Genomic DNA, 20,090 nt, shown 5'->3' with positions numbered 1-20,090 from the left:
CAAGACCTCACCCTGTCTTGATTTACAGCACATTGGTCCACATACAAGTCTTTTTAGAGGACAGCTCACCTGCATTTGCAAAATACTGAAATTGTCTTTGAAAGCAAGTGGTTCTACCTTCATTCCCACCCATGACCCACAACAACTATTACTAACTACTTTCTCATTTAGCCTTTCAAGGGTCAAAAACGCCCCAACTGAAGTAGTCCATCCTCACCATCTTCTTTGTCAACTAGACTGTAAGCTCTATAAAGCACAAACTGGTTAGAGACCCAGGGAAAGGAAATATTTATTATATCAGAATTGTGATATGCCTTGAACTATGAATAGTTAAATCTAACATATAAATTATGCTTTCTGATTTTGGTAAAAATATTTTTACAGATAAACAAGAAGAAACAAATATATAGTGTTGCGTAAAGCACTGGTCCTCTAATTCCAAAAATAACTTAGAAGATGCATGGTTTATTATAATACTGAAACTAACCACACATGACTGATAACTAGCAGGCATAAGTTATAAGTCAAATGTTTTGAAACAAAAGAAAACAATCACCGATAGAGGGACCTGAATGGTATGACAATAAAGGGTAAATTTCCAGAGGATGTGGCTACTGATACTTTTAAGGTATTTAACCAAGCTCAGTGAGGAGCCAGGATAACCTTACAGCATGCAATGCTTTCTTCCACATTATACTTTAACAGGGCAGAAATAATTCCCCTCCTTCCAATCATTTATGAATTTGGCCATTATGACTTCAGATTTGAATTTCTTTCAAAGTTCACATCAAAGATTAAAACCCTGCGACGTTTGCAATCAGAACATTTCTGGTTTCAACAGGTGAACAGAAATGCCTTGCATTCAAAACTGACCGCACAGCGATAATGTACAGCACAATTTTAAAATGCTAATTAGTTTGCCTTGAAGACTCACTGTTGCATTTTAAATCTGGTCTAATCATTTTAAATTTACCTTTTGAATAGTAAGCAATAAGGTGTAATCAGGTTATAATTTATAGACTATCAAATTATAATACAAAACCCAAGTGTAAGATGGTTAGGGGCGCCTAAGCCAGTCTGTCTTTACACAACAGAAGATGAGGATTTAGACACAGTTCAGATTTTAGTTGCCTGGGGAAGAAGATAGCTACATTGATTGAAAACCTCAAATGGCAATTAGAAGCCTAGTCTACATCAATTAAGTATTTGCAAGTTTTGTATCGGAAAATTAAGACAAGAAGATTGGCCAAGTTACCCAAACATATCCCAAGTTTTAGAAAAGTTGCTTCTGAATAAAGTCACGTCCCTGGAAAACCACAGACTTTTCCGCAAACAATTCAGGGGACCATTCTCCAGGAACGTTATTTGTGTCCGTCTCTGAATAAAACAGTCTGTCAGCTGAGGTAGAATTGCACTTTGTAACTTCTGACGATGAGCGAGCATCAACTTCAGTTTCCAGAAGCCAAGCTCTGGCATCTGGATTTTTATCACTCTTAGTATTTATGGAAGTGTTCTGGATCAGAGTAGGGGCGAACTGCATCATCGTAGCTTTTAAATCATTCCTTATGAAATACGCATCACTTCTTTGCTTCCTACTGTTCTCTTTATTTTCCGAAACACCTTCATCCGCCATTTTGCACGTGTCATATTTTTCCCTTTGCCCTCTGGTATCTGGACATGGTACTGTGGATTTAGACAGTATAAATGACTGTATTAACTTTGTGGCAGAAGGGGGAATCCATTCCTCAGAATCACTTTCAAACAGGTCATTAGAAGAACTGATAGTGAAGTGAAGCTGCTTCAGCGGGCCTGCTTGCTTTTGGCTAATTGCTAAGCAGTGACCAGTCAGCGCTTCAATAAATTATTTGTAAGTAATGTGCTGGACCTTCTACACTTGTGGGTTAATTTCTTGGCCATGGGTTCATTTACTTTAAGGGACACTCCCTTTGGAAACTTTCTTGCCACGGGTTGTTGACTGTGAAAACGGAACAAGTCCTCATCGTGACCTGCGTCATACTGGGAATAAATTACGGGGAGAACTGTGTTTGGAAGGAGAAGAATTATTTGGGGTCAATAAAAACACTTGATCTTGGGAATTATTAAATTCACCATTAAATCCACTAAGTACTCTTTCAGGTGAGGCATGGTTTTTAGTCACAGGTGGCTCCTGAAATGCAACTTGTGAACGTTGAGTTTCCGCTACAATCTCTAGTTCTTTTCCAGTACTGTCAAAAAGTTCAGCAGAAGCATCAAACCCGTTGTCACTGCTCTGGATGTTGTTCTGCAACAGCCATTCGCAGGTCACTGCCTGTACATCAGTCTTTACATCCGATTCATATTTGCCCAGGCTTTTATCCTTCTGCTGCATTTGTAAATCAAAATTTAGGTTTTGACTGTTTATCTGAGCAACATCCTGGTTTGCTAGTTCCTTGCAAATGTCTTCATTTGTGTAAAAACTAGTTGCAACATTAGGATAAGAAAAGTCTAATTTTTGTCTTTTGATCTTTTCTGAAGACAACTGAGCAGGTTTAATTGTTCTTTGGACACAGGGATTTGCAGAATGCTTCAAGGCTAAGGCTATAACAGTACCAGATTTACTGCTCTTTGACCTGCTGGTAATAGGTAGGGATCCTGACTTAGATAGATAGATTGATGGAGAAAGTGAATTCCACAAATCATTGGTAAATGCAGATGGGACTGTGGGATACAGAGGAAGTGGCAGAAGAGAACAGTTCCAATCCTCCTCAGCCTGCATTAATCTACGGTTAAGTAGCTTCTTGTCTTCTGTTGCCCTTCTTTTTGTAGATTCCAACCCGAAGCTATATCCTGTGCAAGAATTCACAATTTGTGCAACTTGGGCTGATTTCCTAGTTGCGCTTTCTGGAGATGAATTGAAACATGGATGTTTTGCATTAGGATGCAAACTGTCTGCATTCTCCAGTTCATCAATTGTTTCACTGGCAGGAGAATGGGAAGCATCAAAGCCTTGCGGAGACACAGGACTCTTGTTAGTTTCAACTCTGGCTATAAATTCACTCAAGCTTTCAGAAAGCGGCAAATCATCCCAAATAGCTGGGTCATTGTCCTCGCAAATTCCAGCTGCTCTGCTCTTCTTGCACAATAACTCAGGGGAACATAATAAATTACTGTGATGCATGCAGAGCACTGGGTTCCAAGATTCATCTAAACAAGTTGGTGTGCAAGCGATTTCAGTTTCAGAATATTTATCTTCCACACCCAATGTGCTTTTTACTGGCCTGAAGTCATGTGTGTCAAGAGGTTGGGCCAGTGCCTGCTGGGAAGTATTTTTCAATTTCTGAGAAGCTTTGCTTCTAGCAAAATTGGACACAGAAGGCTTCACACCAAATTCGCAAGATGTTTCCCCTTCCTCCTTCTTCTCTTCACTTCTGCTTTCATCTTGAGTGGGTTGGCTACCAGCACCTAATGTGTCAGGTTTTTCAGAGATGTGCTCCTGTTCCCAAGTCTGACTGTGATTGTCTCTTGTACAGGCTGTTTCTGAAGGAGAAAGCTCTTTGGATGCCTTCTCCACAGATAAAGAAATCAATTCAAATGATATCTGCTGCCAAGGACTTGATAAGTCATCCCTACTACTTGATAGAACTGATTCCTGTGTGCTTCCGGAGCCACACAGGCTGCTCAGCTCACCACTAGGCAGATCTATTTCAATTAAAACACTCCCAGGGGGCTGAGAGGCACCAGAAACGTGGTTGAAGTTAACGGATTCGAGAAGCCGTTTGAAGCAGCTAATAACTGTGCAACCAACATAACCAAGGTTTGGCAGAGAAATCTGGCAGGCCACAAGGTATTTAATATATCTGTTGCTGGTGTATGAGCTTTGCAGTGTGCTGTTTGACATCAAGGATTGTCCACCGTGGTTTACAGAAGTCTGCAAAACAATCAATATGTATTGTATTAAAGATTCTGAAAAGCATTGCCCAGACAGTATATATATACTGTAATTTCTATTTAGGAAAAAAGCAAAGTACCTGACTCCATCTATCAGAACAAGTGCTACGCGTTTGTTGATGTGCAATGTAGCTATTTTGTTAAAAGCTGGCAGACAAATATCGACAGTCAGGAGTGCCATACAGGTATTGCCACATGATCTAACCCCTCCACCCACGATTCTGTGCCACCCCTCCAACAGGTGATACACATGAACCATGGTCTTCCCTAGTGACAGAGCCTGTCTGTCCACCTCTTCTCTCCACCCCTCCGTGAGTCACTCAACACCAACTTCTCCCTCTGTCCCCGCCCCACCCCAAGAACCCTGCTGCCTCCTCCTTTGAGATGCTGAAATCCTCACCCTTGCCCAGTGACACTCTTCTTCCTCCTTCCTTTCCACTACAGCAGATGTGGAGTGCCCCTCCTGTTTTGGACCTCACCCTACTCCTGCCGCTGTTAAATCCTGTCCCTTCACCACAATGTGTCTACTGAGCCCCATTTACATTTTCCCTTCTCCCACCATGATGCTTCTGCTTTATTACAATGCCCTTCACCCTCTACTCCTTCCCCTGCAACACCATCCTCAACTCACCCAGCCTTTCTTCAGTAAAGGCAGCCAACTTCTGCTCTCCCTTATCCCACTGATATTTCACTCCAGCCCTTCTCCATTCTCCCTCCAGAGACAGATTTCACCCCAAATGCTCCTTTCTCTTCCATTCATGCTTTCCTCTTTCACACCCCTTTTGATGATGCTCTTTCCTGCCCCCTCTTAACAATCCTCCTCCGTTCCCTCACTCTCCACCTCTCCAAGGACAATGACCATCTCTCATCCCTCCTTGCCTACTTCTTTCCAGGTCTGAATCTGTTCCCTTACCCTGGCAGCGCCTGCATGCGAATGTGACTGTGGAACATTTTAGAGTGCTGTAGGGGAGAATGTGGAGGAGCATCATGGGGTTCATTACTATAACCCTATTTTAACGCTTAAATTTACATGACCCCAGACCTACCCTCTCCTCTCTATTCCTCTTCTCTACATATCTAAAGATAAAGGCAATAGCAGCAGTCCTAACAAGGTCTTGTGTTTGAGTGTGCTCACAGACCCAATATTATGCACGGGTTTTCACTCTGACATCAAACAAACCTCACTTCTTATATTCAAAAAGCATACATTTTTAAAATATCTCTGTATTTTATTTTTTAATTTAAATCTTTGTGCTAATAAAAAGCCAGGTATTGTCTAAAGACATATCATCCAGCATCTTATCACTGCACAACTGTTTTTTCTTAAATGCCATTATGGAATTTTTGACAGTTGCTAAGGGGGGGGGGGGGGGGGGGGTATTAGAGGGCGTTGGGAGGGGTAGGGTAGGGAGGAGATCAAAGAGGATTTAAAGGGGCTGTTATGTAGACTGTTGTACTTATTTATTCTCGTTCCTCAGGACAATTGGTTATTACCGTATTTTTCGGACTATAAGAAGCACTTTTTTCCCCCAAAATTTGGGAGGAAAATGGGGGGTGCGTCTTATAGTCCTAAGGTACATTTGGATGGCTGGCTGGCCGCCCGCCCTCCGAGTTCGGGATCGCCCTCCCCCCGGCCGTCACCACTTCTCCCTACTCACGTCACGCGATCTTCCCTGGTGGTCTAGTGACGTCGGGGCAGGAAAGAGCCCCCTCTTTCCTGCCCAGCACGCTGCTCTCCATCCTCCTGTATGCAGCCTGACGGTCTCGGCGAGATTCAAAATGGCCGCCGAGAATTGAAGTCTCGGCGGCCATTTTGAATCTCGCCGAGACCGTCAGGCTGCATACAGGAGGATGGAGAGCAGCGCGCTGGCAGGAAAGAGGGGTCTCTTTCCTGCCCCGATGTCACTAGACCACCAGGGAAGATCGCGTGACATGAGTAGGGAGAAGTGGTGACAGGGCCGGGGGGAGGGCGATCCCGAACTCGGAGGGAGGGATTCGGATAAGACGCACCGGAGCACCTAGGTTTTAGAGGAGGGAAAAAGGAAATTTTTTTTTTCCTATTTCCCTCCTCTAAAACCTAGGTGCGTCTTATGGTCCGGTGCATCTTATAGTCCAAAAAATACGGTAGTTTGTAAATGTATATGTTGGAATTTATTGGGTGATTTGGGGAACTCGTTGTCGGACAATGACGGGATAAGTTTCCATTTGGTTAAAGCTGGCTGGGGGTGGGTCTCCTAAGGGCACGGGTTTCTTATAGTCAGATATAAAATGTTACATTAGCATTGCTTTCTACCACATATTAAGGTGTTGCTTTCTGACACTGTTAAGCATTGTTAACCAATAAAAATGATTTAAACATAAAATGCCATTATGGACATTAAAAACAAACAAACCCAACTGTGCAATGATCTGCTGTCATTTACTATGTTACTCTTTGGGGTTCTACATGGAATGTTGCTACTCTTTAGGATTCCAGAATCTTCAGAACTTTTAGTACAGGATAAATCAAGAACAGGTATACATATAAAGTAACACATACCATGTAAAATGAGTTTATCTTGTTGGGCAGACTGGATGGACCTTAAGGTCTTTATCTGCCGTCATTTTCTATGTTACTATTAGAAGGTGCTGGATGATGTGTCTTTAGACACCATGGGACCCTTTTACAAAGCTGTGGTAGAAAATGGCCTTAGCGCGCCCCCTAGTGGTTAGTGCAGCGGACACTTTGATCCTGAGGAACTGGGTTCGATTCCCACCGCAGCTCCTTGTGACTGCGGGCAAATCACTTAACCCTCCATTGCCCCAGGTACAAATATGTACCTGTATATACTATGTAAACCGCTTTGAATGTAGTTGCAGAAACCACAGAAAGGCGGTATATCAAGTCCCAACCCCCCCCCCCCCCCTTTCCCGGGTTTTTCTCATGTGCTAAGGCCATTTGTACTGCAGTAGTAAAGAGGTGTGTTAATCAAGAAATGTATGAAGTTATGTCCAATAAAAAAGGTATCATCTTATTTTCTTTTCCATGTTTTATTTTGTTTGATTTCTATAGATTCTACATGGAATGTTGCTATTCCACTAGCAACATTCCATGTAGAAGTCAGCTCTTGTAGATCACCAATGTGGCCGCGCAGGCTTCTGCTTCTGTGAGTCTGACGTCCTGCACGTACGTGCAGGACGTCAGACTCACAGAAACAGAAGCCTGCGCAGCCTTCTACATGGAATGTTGCTAGTGGAATAGCAACATTCCATGTAGAATCTCCAATAGTATCTATTTTATTTTTGTTACATTTGTACCCTGCGCTTTCCCACTCATGGCAGGCTCAATGCGGCTTACATGGGGCAATGGAGGGTTAAGTGACTTGCCCAGAGTCACACCAATGTGGCCGCGCAGGCTTCTGCTTCTGTGAGTCTGACTCACAGAAACAGAAGCCTGCGCAGCCTTCTACATGGAATGTTGCTAATGGAATAGCAACATTCCATGTAGAATCTCCAATGGTATCTATTTTACTGTCATAGTAATGCTTGAATGTTTTCACTTATATACACTGTCAGCTAGCACATTTGCTTATTTTCGATCTGACGAAGAAGGGCGACCTTCGAAAGCTAATCAAGAAATGTATTAAGTTATGTCCAATAAAAAAGGTATCATCTTATTTTCTTTTCCATGTTTTAATTTTGTTTGATTTCTAATGATTACTACTGCAGTAGTAAAATGGTACATTTTCCATTTTTGCTATTAATGGCCATGCAGTAATGTCACCATTAGCGTACAGCCATTATAAATGAATCATCATGTGAGCACTGTTGTCAACATCTTTCCTTTTCCAGTGCTGCAGATGCTGAGAGGACGAAGCATAGAGTATCACTAACAATAAAGCATAGGTATAAAGTGTATCACTTGAGCTGGGGAGAGGTGACAACAACTAATACTGAAGATAGAGGAGTGAGTTAGCAAACACCATCACCAGGGATGAATGGGGAGAGGCAAGTAATGAGCAGCAGAACTCAGCTCCAACAGGGTAGAGGGGAAGGAAAATAAAACAAACAAACAAAAAAAATCCACACACCCCTGTCTTTCAAAATTCTTAAAAATACACTCATAGTAAGCATTTTAAAATGCTTATTTATCCTTTCCTGTAAAAGTCATTTCCTTATTCCTTAATGGGCTTCTCATCAAGCAGCAGATGTGTACAGTCTCCAGTAATCAGTTTCATGGTTGCTAGTGCCAATGGCAGCCAAAATGTTAATTTTACTACCACTGCTGTCCAAAGATTATAGCTTACTCCAATGCATTCCAAGGATATTAAGATCACTCTTTCCTGACAAACGGCTCCTTTACTTTAGCCTTATTCCAGGACTCTATATTAGCACCCACTTTCAAATCTGTATCTGGCCCCACCAGCAACTCAAGTTTTGGTGCTAGTGGGTAATTTTATGCAGACAACATACAATCAATAACGTCTCTTGGTCCATCGTGCCCTGATGCCATTGTGCATGTTTTGTTTTTTAATCAGACTAAATCTAAACCTTCTTAAATCCAAGTCCATTTTTTTTCTTTTTTTTGTGGAAGGAGCTCCACCCACTCTTTCTCCAGCTACCCTGAGCATCTCCATCCCTCAAAGTGAAAACGTTATGGATTACCCTGGATTCTCATTTCTTTCAATCCTTGTCAGAATTGGTACAACCCCCCCCCCCTTTCTTCCTTTGGCAAAAACTTCATCTTCCCTTTTGCCTCAGTGAAAAAAAAAAGTGATTTCCAATTGCTTTTATGGGTGCAAAAATCTCTCCTCAGCTGCAACTCATACAGCCGTAAGCTGCAAGCTACTTTGACTGGTCTAGCGGGGAAAGGAAATTATTGCCAGGAAAGAACAATTTTCACCTTCCTTATCTTTCTGTTAGACCAGGCCAGACTAGTGGGACATACCTAGACTCTATTGTCCCAGGTGGGAAGACAATGCTTTCTCAATGACAACATGCCTAAAGGCGCTGTCCTCCTTAGCTTGTAGCTCTAATCTGTGGTGCTTCACAAACCCTGCATCTCTCTACTGGTGACACTGCTTGGGTCTCCGCTTGAGTTCTTGTGGAGTGACCCCCTCAACACCACTGGCAACTCTGCAACAGATATACCAATCCTATTGCTTTTTTAATCCAATGAGCTATTTACTTATAAGCCACCTACCCTCTCTCTTCTAGGGACACTAAGCAACATAAAAAGATGGCCCAACTTCTAAAAGGTGTTAGTCATAACCTTCGACCCTCCTTATCTTTTGGAGAAGGCCAGGAGACACTTCCTGATTCACATGAAAACGTGATACTACCTTTGGTGAAAAAAGATGGTACTGTCACGGATTCCTCTGGAAAAACAAAACAGATAAGGATCTCTGCAAGATACAGTTTGTAGTTCCAATAACCCACTGCACTGAAAATATCACCACCAAGAATTGGAAAAGGTGCAGCGAAGGGCGACTAAAATGATAGCGGGGATGGGACGACTTCCCTATGAAGAAAGACTAAGGAGGCTAGGGCTATACAGCTTGGAGAAGAGACGGCTGAGGGGAGACATGATAGAGGTATATAAAATAATGAGTGGAGTGGAACAGGTGGATGTGAAGCGTCTGTTCACGCTTTCCAAAAATACTAGGACTAGGGGGCATGCGATGAAACTACAGTATAGTAAATTTAAAACAAATCGGAGAAAACTTTTCTTCACCCAACGTGTAATTAAACTCTGGAATTCGTTGCCGGAGAAAGTGGTGAAGGCGGTTAGCTTAGCAGAGTTTAAAAAGGGGTTGGACGGATTCCTAAAGGACAAGTCCATAAACCGCTACTAAACGGACTTGGAAAAATCCAAAATTCCAGGAATAACATGTATAGAATGTTTGTACGTTTGGGAAGCTTGCCAGGTGCCCTTGGCCTGGATTGGCCGCTGTCGTGGACAGGATGCTGGGCTCGATGGACCCTTGGTCTTTTCCCAGTATGGCATTACTTATGTACTTATGTAAACAGATCTTTCCAGTATGCCTTTGAGAGTGGCTTGAATATCAGACCCACTAGAGCTTTGACTACCAAAGCCAGGCCTCATCAAAAGAACAAACAAAAAAGTGGGCACAAAACCAGGAGTCCCAGAGACTGGATCACAGTAAAGCTAAAACCAAATTTTATTAATTAGTATATTTGACTCGACACAACCGTTGTGTTTCGGCCAAAGGGCCTGCATCAGGAGTCTAAATACTAAGGTAGACAGCTAATGATGATCCAGAATAAGAAATACTGGCGAATAGTGTACAAAAGAACACCAGTCTCAAAGGGGGGGGGGGGGTAGGGGGAATGCAGTTGTTTAACCCCTTTGAGAAAGCACCACAAATCTGGATGCACTGCCAAGGCCAAATCTTGAGCCTACCCCTGGTAACAAGCTAATGTTGCCAACTGTATGTTCAAAGAATTAAGGGAGTGGAGTGGTCTCTGCTCAAACCTCTTCTGCAGAAAAGCCAAAATAGCTGGAATGTACACATGACGTGTCTCCATGCCTACCTGCTGACACGTGACAGGGAGGTAGAAGCTTACTCTTCCTTCAGTAGAATGGAAACCACAGTACCTCAACAACCTTTCTGTGTCAGTTTATGTCTCTCAAAGGCAAGGCCATAGAGAAGGGATCTGGGTCCCCAATGAGGATTGGCTCTTGCTTCAGAAATCTGGTCCTCCTGGGGAACCAGAGCAGCTCCTCCACCAAAAGGTTCACAAGACTGGAATACCATGGTTATTGGGGCCAGTCTGGCACTACCAGAATCACTAGAAAGTGATGGTCTAGAATCCTATGCAATACATTCAATTGGTGGACACAATGGAACACATAAAATAGTTTGTTCCACTGGCTGGCTTTGAAGCGATGCATCGATGCCCAGGGATCCCTTTCCCGTTCACTAACTGAAGAACCTGGGAGCCCTGGTGTTCTGCTGGGATGCCATGAGGTCGATTCCTAGTGAGCTCCAACAATCCATCAGAAGTTGAAAGGTTCATTCCCCTAGCACACCCTGCTCCACCCCTCCTCAAGCACTTCCCAGACGAGGAGCTGCAGATGCTCTGTTTGCGGCCTTAGGTGCTCCTCACCCTTCAGCAGCAGTGGGGCCTGGGATTCCCTGCCTCAAGAGGTGTCTGCTCTCACGGTGCAGCTGCTTCACATGCTAGAGGCTGTATGTCAAGGGTGGGCAGGAAACATAGCAGTGACACGTGCAGATCGTTAATGCGCATCTTCTTCTGCGGCACCCCTGTGAGTTCATTGTGATGCACCAAGGTACCATGGGGCACAGTTTGGGAAACACTGTGTTAGTGTATTTTTAAAATGTCAGCAGATAATGCAGAGTTATTGCAGGCATTGAAGCAAACATGGTGATAGGCCAGGGATGACTCATTGGGTTAGAACTGAGCATTAGGTGCGGAGCCTGCATTCAGTGTTTGAGCAGCAGAGGACATGAAGAAGAGGGGAGGGGTGAGGTAGGGTTGGGTGGAAAGGGCAACAACGGTGATCCAGAGCCAGGTTGGGATTGGAAATGTTTGAAGATTTTGTCCCCTTTCCACTCTGATGTATACACAGGGCTGCTAGAGAGAATAGCAAACGTATGGATCAAGAAATTTAAAATATGTGACCCCACTGAGTGAAAAGGTACCAAAAGTGGCGTTATGAATAACAGAGATAAAAGCTAAAAAAAGTTTGAATGGGTAAATTTGGGCAACTTTAATTTGCGTGTACTATATGGTCAGTAGAAAGGGACTATGCAAAAATTTTATCCATAGCTTCTTATGGATTACAGAGATATAGCTGTGTTTGCTATTTTTCAAATCCATTTTCTGAAGAATGTACTTTATTGATAAATGTTTCTCATTTTCTAAAGCAGTAATTAGTGCATACCTGAAGCTAAAATTTTGCAGGATTATGCAGCTGATATCCCTCTATCTTGTGGCACAAATAAAGTCACATCCCTCACTTTTGGTATCTTTGCTCAGCAGATCACAAATCGCTAATTGTTCAGAGACTTACAATATCCATGGCAGAAATGGAGGGGTTGCTGAATAGTACAATCCCATTTTTTCAATACTTTCTTCTCTAATCCTTTTTATTTAATGAAGTTTCGAGAACAAATTCATTAAAACTGCCTCATGAACTGGAAGGGGGTATTATTCAAAGGGGACAGCTAGAGGAAACTATTTTCTAGGTTTTACAAAACTCTACTGCAAAAGCTGGGCACTGTGCCACGGAACCATAAAATCCAGTGGAACTGAAAACTGGGTAGGGAGCTGACTGAGGCAGAAATGTGCAAACATTCATTTATAAGCTCACAAATGCTCATTTGCAACAAAATACAGCTGCAATATAGTTTCTCAATTCTACCTCACATAGAGAGACTTCTCAAAATGAATGGAGAGGGTATTTTGAGATGGAAACATATGTGGCGGGTATATGTATGTTAAAAATTTCTGGGAGGAGGTATGAAAGGACAAACGGGCTTCAAAGTGGATAAGAGAAATGAATACTGTGTACTGGGACGGGAGAGGGAGGGGAAGAGATCAAGGAATTTTAACTTAAATGCGTTCTTGGTGGCCAGAATGTCAATAGCCTGGATATAGAAAGAGGAAGCTGCACCTTCAGAAGGCAACTGGTTACTGAATCCGAGAGAATTTATGGGATACAATAGATTTACATGGTTACTTAGGGCAGGACAGACGTTTTCTTGTCAATTTGATCCCCTTTGGTAAAATTATAATGCGCCTATAGAACCTCAATAGAGATAGGGAAATGGATGGAAGATGAGGGGGTGAACGAAGATCTATTGTTGATGCCCCTCTGGGTATAGTTCTTTGGTTGGGGCTTAAGTGAATGGGAAGGGGGAGTAGGGCACTATATGTAAAAACGGGTTAACTAGATTGTATTCGAGGTTCAGTTTGGATAATGTTTTAGAGCTGCACTTTGTTTAAAAAAAAATATCTGGCATAATACTGTTCTATAAGGTGGGGGTGTACTGATAGAATGCTGCCCCTCTTGTAGTAATTCACGCCGCCCCATATCTGTCTTCAGGGTCCCTAGAGGGTAATTCCATGCCTATAGAGTGGAAGCAAACAAGTCTCTGTGATCACCTCTTACCACAACAGCTCCTCAAATCGTGCCTTTCCTTCTCATTTAGAGGGTCTTCCTTATCTCTTCCTAGAGTAGACTTATTTTATGACTCCTGTAAATTTTGTGTCTTTTCTGACACTGCCTTAATCATTCATTTTCTTCTTGCATTGCTTATCTACTTTTACCTTGAATGACACTGGGAACATGCATAAAAACATGAACAAATGGTGTGGAAATGCAATTAAAAATAGATTTGCTTGAGAGCCCATCTTAACTGTGTTCTCGTAGGGTTATCTTTGTGTATGCTGAAACAAGACTGGAGTCATTAATTGGTTAAAAAATCTGGAGTAACTTTTAAAACTTGAAAACCATTGCTGCTAATCAGGGGACAGATTCTATGCTCAGATTTAAAACTGGGCTCATGCAAATGATCAGTCATGGATCATTCCAAGGAATGAGTGTTCAATCAGTCAAGGATAGTGGCTAACCAAAATCACATTGAGTTTAGCCTGTTGAATCATTTGTGCCAGTCACATATTACAGAATCTAATATATTCAAAATGCCAACTGTATTCAATTACACTGGCTGGGCTCTTTCTGTCCAGATGAAGCAATCGAAGAACAAGTCTTTGCAACTAGCAAAAATCGTAACCCAAAAGCACAGCGAAGATGATAAAATTGCATACAGCAATATGAAATGGCGCAGATCAAACTCTTTAATGTAAACAAAGCACGACTTGACATGGGCCGTGTTTCAGCCTACTAGGAAAACTAGTGGTCTCCTCTCATAGCATTCCTGGTGCAGACTCTGCAATTGCTCACAGTACCCAATACTGATTTAGAGGATTTGAGATCTTTAGGAAAGCCTTTTTTTAAAGGAAGTTTCATGTTTCAAAGGGGAGATCACTCCCTTACATATGGTAAACTGAGTCAGGTAGAGAAAATGACTTGCTCGAGGCCACAGAGAATAATTTCTCAAGGACAAGTCCATAAACCGCTACTAAATGGACTTGGGAAAAATCCACAATTCTGGGAATAACATGTATAGAATGTTTGTACGTTGGGAAGCTTGTCAGGTGCCCTTGGCCTGGATTGGCCGCTGTCGTGGACAGGATGCTGGGCTTGATGGACCCTTGGTCTTTTCCCAGTATGGCATTACTTATGTACTTATATGCCCCAGAAATTTCTCCATACTGTAGAGCTTTGAGTCACTAGGTTTCAGGAATGTACTTGGCTCTTCTCCATACCAGTGGCATAGCTACGTGGGGCCAAGGGGGCCTGGGCCCCCGTAGATTTGGCCATGGACTCCCCTGCCGACGACCCCCCCCCTCCCGCAGGACGTCAGAAACAGAAGGAAGCCTTTTGCGAGAAGAAGAGGACCTCGGCTGGCGGGGGTTGGGGTCCCCCACCAGCAAAGGTAGGCAACGGCGGGTTGGCGGCGGCAGGAGGGGGCAAAGTCGGCAATGGCGGGGGTGGGGGCTAAAATGTGCCCCCTCACCTCAGGCTCTGGACCCCTCTCCCGCCAAAGTCTGGCTATGCCCCTGCTCCATACCCCTGGAGCATGGGTTTCTACTTCAGTAGCATTGCATGGCCTGGACAGAAAGAGCAACCCAAAAGCACAGCGAAGATGACAAAAATCACATACTGCAATATAAAATGGTGCAGCTCAAACTTTTTAATATAAAGAAGGCAGAGACAGTCACATATACATACCATGTTCCTTCATAGCCTAGATGCCCTATTCTAAGATTACCATCCACGTCTGTACAGCGCTTTATACATCTGACACAACCGACTAGGGATGAATTATCAAACTGCACTCGCTCAGTATTTTCCTGGCGAGTGAAATTACTTATACAAAAGCTGCCTGGCCACATCCTTCCAGTTGGTACTTTAGGTGTACACGATATAAAATAAATAAAATGCACAATACAAGGAATGCTATGTAACCTCTCTGAATGGTACTGAAGCCCCAAAACTATATTCCAGCATGCATAAAAGTTTGCATGACTACTTTCTGAGAACTAGCAAAATGTGTGAGGCAGGCAAGTATTATGAAAATTAATTTTTAGTTTTAAAGTTTGTCATGTTAGTCTGCTTGAATAGATTGAAATAAATGTTGACACAACTAAAAAGGTAATCTCTTATTTATACCACCTACCTTGCATCTAGCAGTCACATCGGTGTTGCCCTAACTCATATCCTAATGTTTATTTTTAATTATGTCTTGTCTGTTGGTTTTTACTGTCCTTCAGGACTGTATATTGTGTTGCTGTACAGTGCTGGTACGTATTGTACAAATCATGATACTTGGACTAAGTTAATCCTTATAATCATTGACTAGTGTTTGGAGTTCATATAACCTTCCTCATATCCCAAAACAGAAGTAGCATAAGATGACATTGCCAGGAAACAGAAGTGAATCATAGAATTTATTCTGGTGATAATGTAAAAAAGTACCTTTAATCCAAATACAAAGGTTCGCCCGACGAAGCAGTATTCTGCTGCTTGAAATAATAAATCCTGAATTGTACTGCACTCCTGTTCTGACACTTGGATCAAATCCTGGATGTACCTTGTGGGGGGGGGGGGGGGGGGTGGTAGAAAGCAAAAGTTAAAAGTTCTTATCTCTGAAAAGTTTAGCAATATGAAAACTACGGGCAATCACAAGATCCACAGAAAATACACTAGGGTGGTTTTTCATGGAGCCCTCCGATGCTGGTTGTAAACTTTTCATTAATTAATTTATTTATTGCATTTGTATCCCACATTTTCCCACCTCTTTGCAGGCTCAATGTGGCTTACAATACATCATGAATAGTGGAAATAAGAAGAGAATAGGCGTTTGGTATTACAGAAGGATTTTGGGTTACATGATAATGAAAAACATGACAGTAATATAACAAGAGAATATTTTAAGACATTTTTGGATATATGTGGGGGAGTTCACATGTGTTAATCTTTGTGGTATGTCCTGTTAAAGAGATGGGTCTTCAGTAGTTTGCGAAAGTTGGTTAGATCATAGATCGTTTTTAGGTTTCGCGGCAGCCCATTCCAGATTTGTGTGCTCATATATGAAAAGGTTGATGCGTGCATTAGTTTGTACTTTAGACCTTTACAGTTGGGAAAATGAAGATTAAGGACTATACATGAAGTGGGAAAGTGATTCTATGATGTTTTATAAACAAATACATTGTTCTTCGATTTCTTTAGCTAAACTACAGCTAACAACATACTGGCCGATATTCAAAACTATTTAACCGGCCAGAAATGGCTCCTGGCCGGTTAAATAGCGGTTTAGCACCTAACCACAAATATTCAGCAGGAGATAACTGACTCTCTCCACTGAATATCCACAGTTAGCGGCTAGCCACTAAGGGGGAGATTCATGGTGCCTGGAAAATCTGCGTGGAAATCGTTTTCGCCTAAGTGTATTCTATAATATTTACATGCAGTATATAGAATACACTTAGTTGATAGCCCAGTGCCTAAAACTATGCGCCTCCATTTACACCAACGAAAACGTGGCGTAAATCCCTATGTGTAGATTTATGCAGTCTGGGCCATATTCTATAACAACACGCCTAAATTTGGGAATGCCCACATAATGCCCATTTCCATGCCCATAGCCACACCCCTTTTGAACTGCACGTTTTAGAATTCAGGCGCAGTTCATTACAGCATACGCTTAGTGAGTTATGCACTTAAATTCTAATTATTGCCAATTAGTGCTATTGCTTGTTAAGTGCTGTTAACAACACTCATTTGCTTGTTAAGCCAATTAAGTTACATGCATTGTTATGGAATACGCTTAGCTTTTGATTTATGCGTGGAAAGGTAGGCGTGATATGTAGAATCCGGCAGTAAGCAGCTATATTGAGTGACATACCTGGTTAAGTTGCCACGGCCAAAACTAAAACCGGACATTCATTGCCGGTCGCCAGATATGGCATTGAATATCTGGTCTGACCGCTGGCGTCGGGCTATCACCACGCAGCGGAGAGTGGACAAAATGGATGGAGGCAGTCCAGAGGACAGTGGCCATACTGGAGGACTAGAATATGTATACTTTAGAGGAGAGGGGGATATGATACAGACACTGAAATACTTCAAAGGTATTAAAGCACATGAAAAAAATCTTTTCCAAAAGGAACAGAAGCTGCAGAACTAGGGGACAAGATATGGAGCTTCCTGGCTGGTAGACTCGGGAAAAATGGCAAATATTTTTTCATGGAAAGCCTGGTGGATGCCTGAAATGCTTTCCCAGACAAGGTGGTAGAGATAAAAATGGTGAAAAAAAAAATTCAAGAACGTGAGATATACAGAGGACTCCTAAAAAGGAAAGCGAATGGAAACCAAGATTTGAGAGCATCAGCGAAATGATTTGGAACTTATTAATAAAGAAGTGGGAGTGGTAAATGTGCACAAAATAATTGATACCTTATTGGGAAAGCTGGATAGGCCGTTTCAGTCTTTCTTTGCTGTCACCAACTGTATTACTGTGCAGTCTGCCCAGTTGGGATTTTATATACTCATCTACTAAGGGACGATGAATCTCAAATCCAGCCCACCATATGTTTTAAGATAAGCAAATAACTTTCATCCACCTTTATTTATAGTAAAGGTTTTGCATAAGTTTTTCATGCAGAAAGCACTTTACAAAGTTTCTTTAGACCTGTGATTGACAGTTTGGCTATCTGCATAGCATTATGCTAGTATACAGCCATGTCTGAGGTCTTTACATATTTAAATTAAGAATATTTGTGATTTGTGGAATTGTTTTTCTATTGTTTATGGACTAGTTTTTTAGGATCTAGGAGCCAGACTTAACACACATGCACACACATGTACACACACTCCCATATCCCTATCTCTACTTCCTCTGACATGCACTCACCCATAGATCTGTCAATCACCATCTCATATAGCCTCCTATGGCATACACTCTCCCCGCCAGTAGCTGTCTCGCAATGACAACTCCCCCTCAAACTGAATTCTCAATACTGCTCTTCAGCTTTTGATTTTCTCCACCTGCACATACATCCCCAGCTCCTGCACCCCAGTACTGTGTGTCTCACCTTGATGGTCTTGGCCTGTATAATCCTATGACATCAAAATGGAGGCTGTAAACTCTGACCTGCATAACAGTGATTTAGCTAATTCAGCTTTCTGGAAAATCACTAGCAGTCTTGTAACACCAAGGACATGCTGTGGGCAAACTAGCCCCCCTTATCTCCCTTAGAAGCTGTCTCCAGCAAGGCGGGTGAGAAACAGAAAATGCATACCAAAAGGTAACAACTTGAAGGTCAAGAACAATGGGCTGTTCAGAGAGTCGCAAATTCAGGTGGCCAGGCAGCCAACTTCCAACAAAGTCTCGCAACTCTTGATCTTTCACAGACTCCGGTAAGCCTATAATTCGAACGTTGTTACGCCGGCCACGATTCTCTTGATCATCTATCTGTTGCACCAGCTGCTGGTAACGGGATTCTAATGCTGCAATCCTCGTGTCCGCCTCCTCCATCCGGTCTTCCTGGTGTGATATTCGTTCTTCCGCCTGCTGCAACCGTGCCCCTTGTCGCTCAAGCGACTCCTTAATAGCATCCACTGATGCTTGTAATTTAGTTAATTTTTCGTCTAAAATCGCTGTGATCTGCTGGGTGATCTCCTGGATGGCCCCCTCCGACAAGACCACTGGCGCGGGGCCTGCCTGCTGCGGCACCATATTGGGGCTCAGAGGCTGAACTCGGCTCTTCCCTGGGCGCGGAGTCTTCACGGGCATAATACCTCGCCAAACAGGAGCAGAAACTTCTAAGTATCACAAAAAACACACCTGATAACACCATATCCGATCAAGCAGGTTTAGGTCTATTTCGGGGAGCTTAAGCCATAAAAAAATGAGGGAATTAGAACGGCGGGAAAGGAGCAAGGCTGTGAGACGTCCACTCAACCTGCTAGCATCAAATGACCACCCCGACGTACCTTTATTTCTTTTATAGAGAAAAAAAAAATCCTTCAAAAGTTATGTGACCCAAAGCCAGAGTAACAATGAGAAAGGCTGGCACTGTAAACAGGGTCATTGGGAGAAACAAGCAAGACAACCAACCATCTAGGGTGCTAACATGCTTCATCAGGGGACAGGGAACCAGTCAGTTTCAGCAGGACTTCTACTCATGCAACTGCTGGTTTGTGGTCATGTCAGAGGGAGACTCTGACCAGCAGCATCACTTAAAAGCGCTTGAGTTAGCATCTCTCTTAAGAGCCCTTGCACGTCATCCTCATCGCTGGAGACCTGCTGCTCCAGTTTGCTAGTGCATTGAGTAATTCCAGCCATCATGTGCTGCAACTAAACGAAACTAATATTTTTATACCACAACAACCTTAACCATTCTGTGTGGTTTGCAAAAAAAGAAACCGGGTAAAACCGGGAAAATACCATCAGCACAATTAGTCAAAAATATTATCTACTATAATAAAACGCACCTCCAACATTCCGAAGCTGACTCTGTAGCTTCAGTGAAGGGTTCGTAACGGTGTCACATCTCTCTATGCCCCGCCCTCGCGTCAAAACGTGATGGCGTCGAGGGCGGGGAACCTGAAGGCAGGACTGGTGAGGGAACGAAATCGAAGGCTGGAGACGTCAATACGTTATGACGTCGAGGGCGGGTAAGCAGAAAGCAGGAGGACTGAGGGAACGAAATTGAAGGATGGAGATGGCCAGGCTACAGACGGCCAGGGCTTTCAATAACGCCGCCACTTCGACGGACCTAATCAGGGGACAGATGACAATCGCAGGGTGGCTGGAGGGGGGGCAGGGGACAGAGGATAATCGCTGGATGGCTCGAGGGGGGGCAGTGGACAGAGGAGAATCGCTGGGTGGCTGGAGGGGGGGCAGGGGACAGCGGAGAATCGCTAGGTGCCTGGAGGGGGGCAGGGGAGAGAGGACAATCACACACACTCTCTCTCTCACAGACACACTCGCACCCAGTCTCACTCTCTCTCTCTCTGACACAAACACACTTGCACGGTGCTGCCAACCACGCAGAGGGGGGGA

General features: G+C 43.1%; 1 protein-coding gene across 1 annotated transcript in view; it reads right to left on the bottom strand.

Moving 5' to 3' along the window:
* Window positions 1-272: 272 nt before the first annotated feature.
* The window catches only part of DDIAS (DNA damage induced apoptosis suppressor), a 43,255-nt gene continuing 23,437 nt past the window's right edge, over window positions 273-20,090 (bottom strand). Inside the window, 4 exon segments of the mRNA XM_030200093.1 lie at window positions 273-1,848; window positions 1,851-1,933; window positions 1,935-3,907; window positions 15,500-15,614. Of these exon segments, the coding sequence (XP_030055953.1) occupies window positions 1,274-1,848; window positions 1,851-1,933; window positions 1,935-3,907; window positions 15,500-15,614 (2,746 nt within the window). The 3' untranslated portion in view covers window positions 273-1,273.

The sequence above is a fragment of the Microcaecilia unicolor genome, chromosome 4 (assembly GCF_901765095.1).
Source record: "Microcaecilia unicolor chromosome 4, aMicUni1.1, whole genome shotgun sequence".
Lineage (NCBI taxonomy): Eukaryota > Metazoa > Chordata > Amphibia > Gymnophiona > Siphonopidae > Microcaecilia > Microcaecilia unicolor.
The sequence above is the reverse complement of the archived record's forward strand: the minus strand, read 5'-3'. Positions and strand labels throughout refer to the sequence as shown.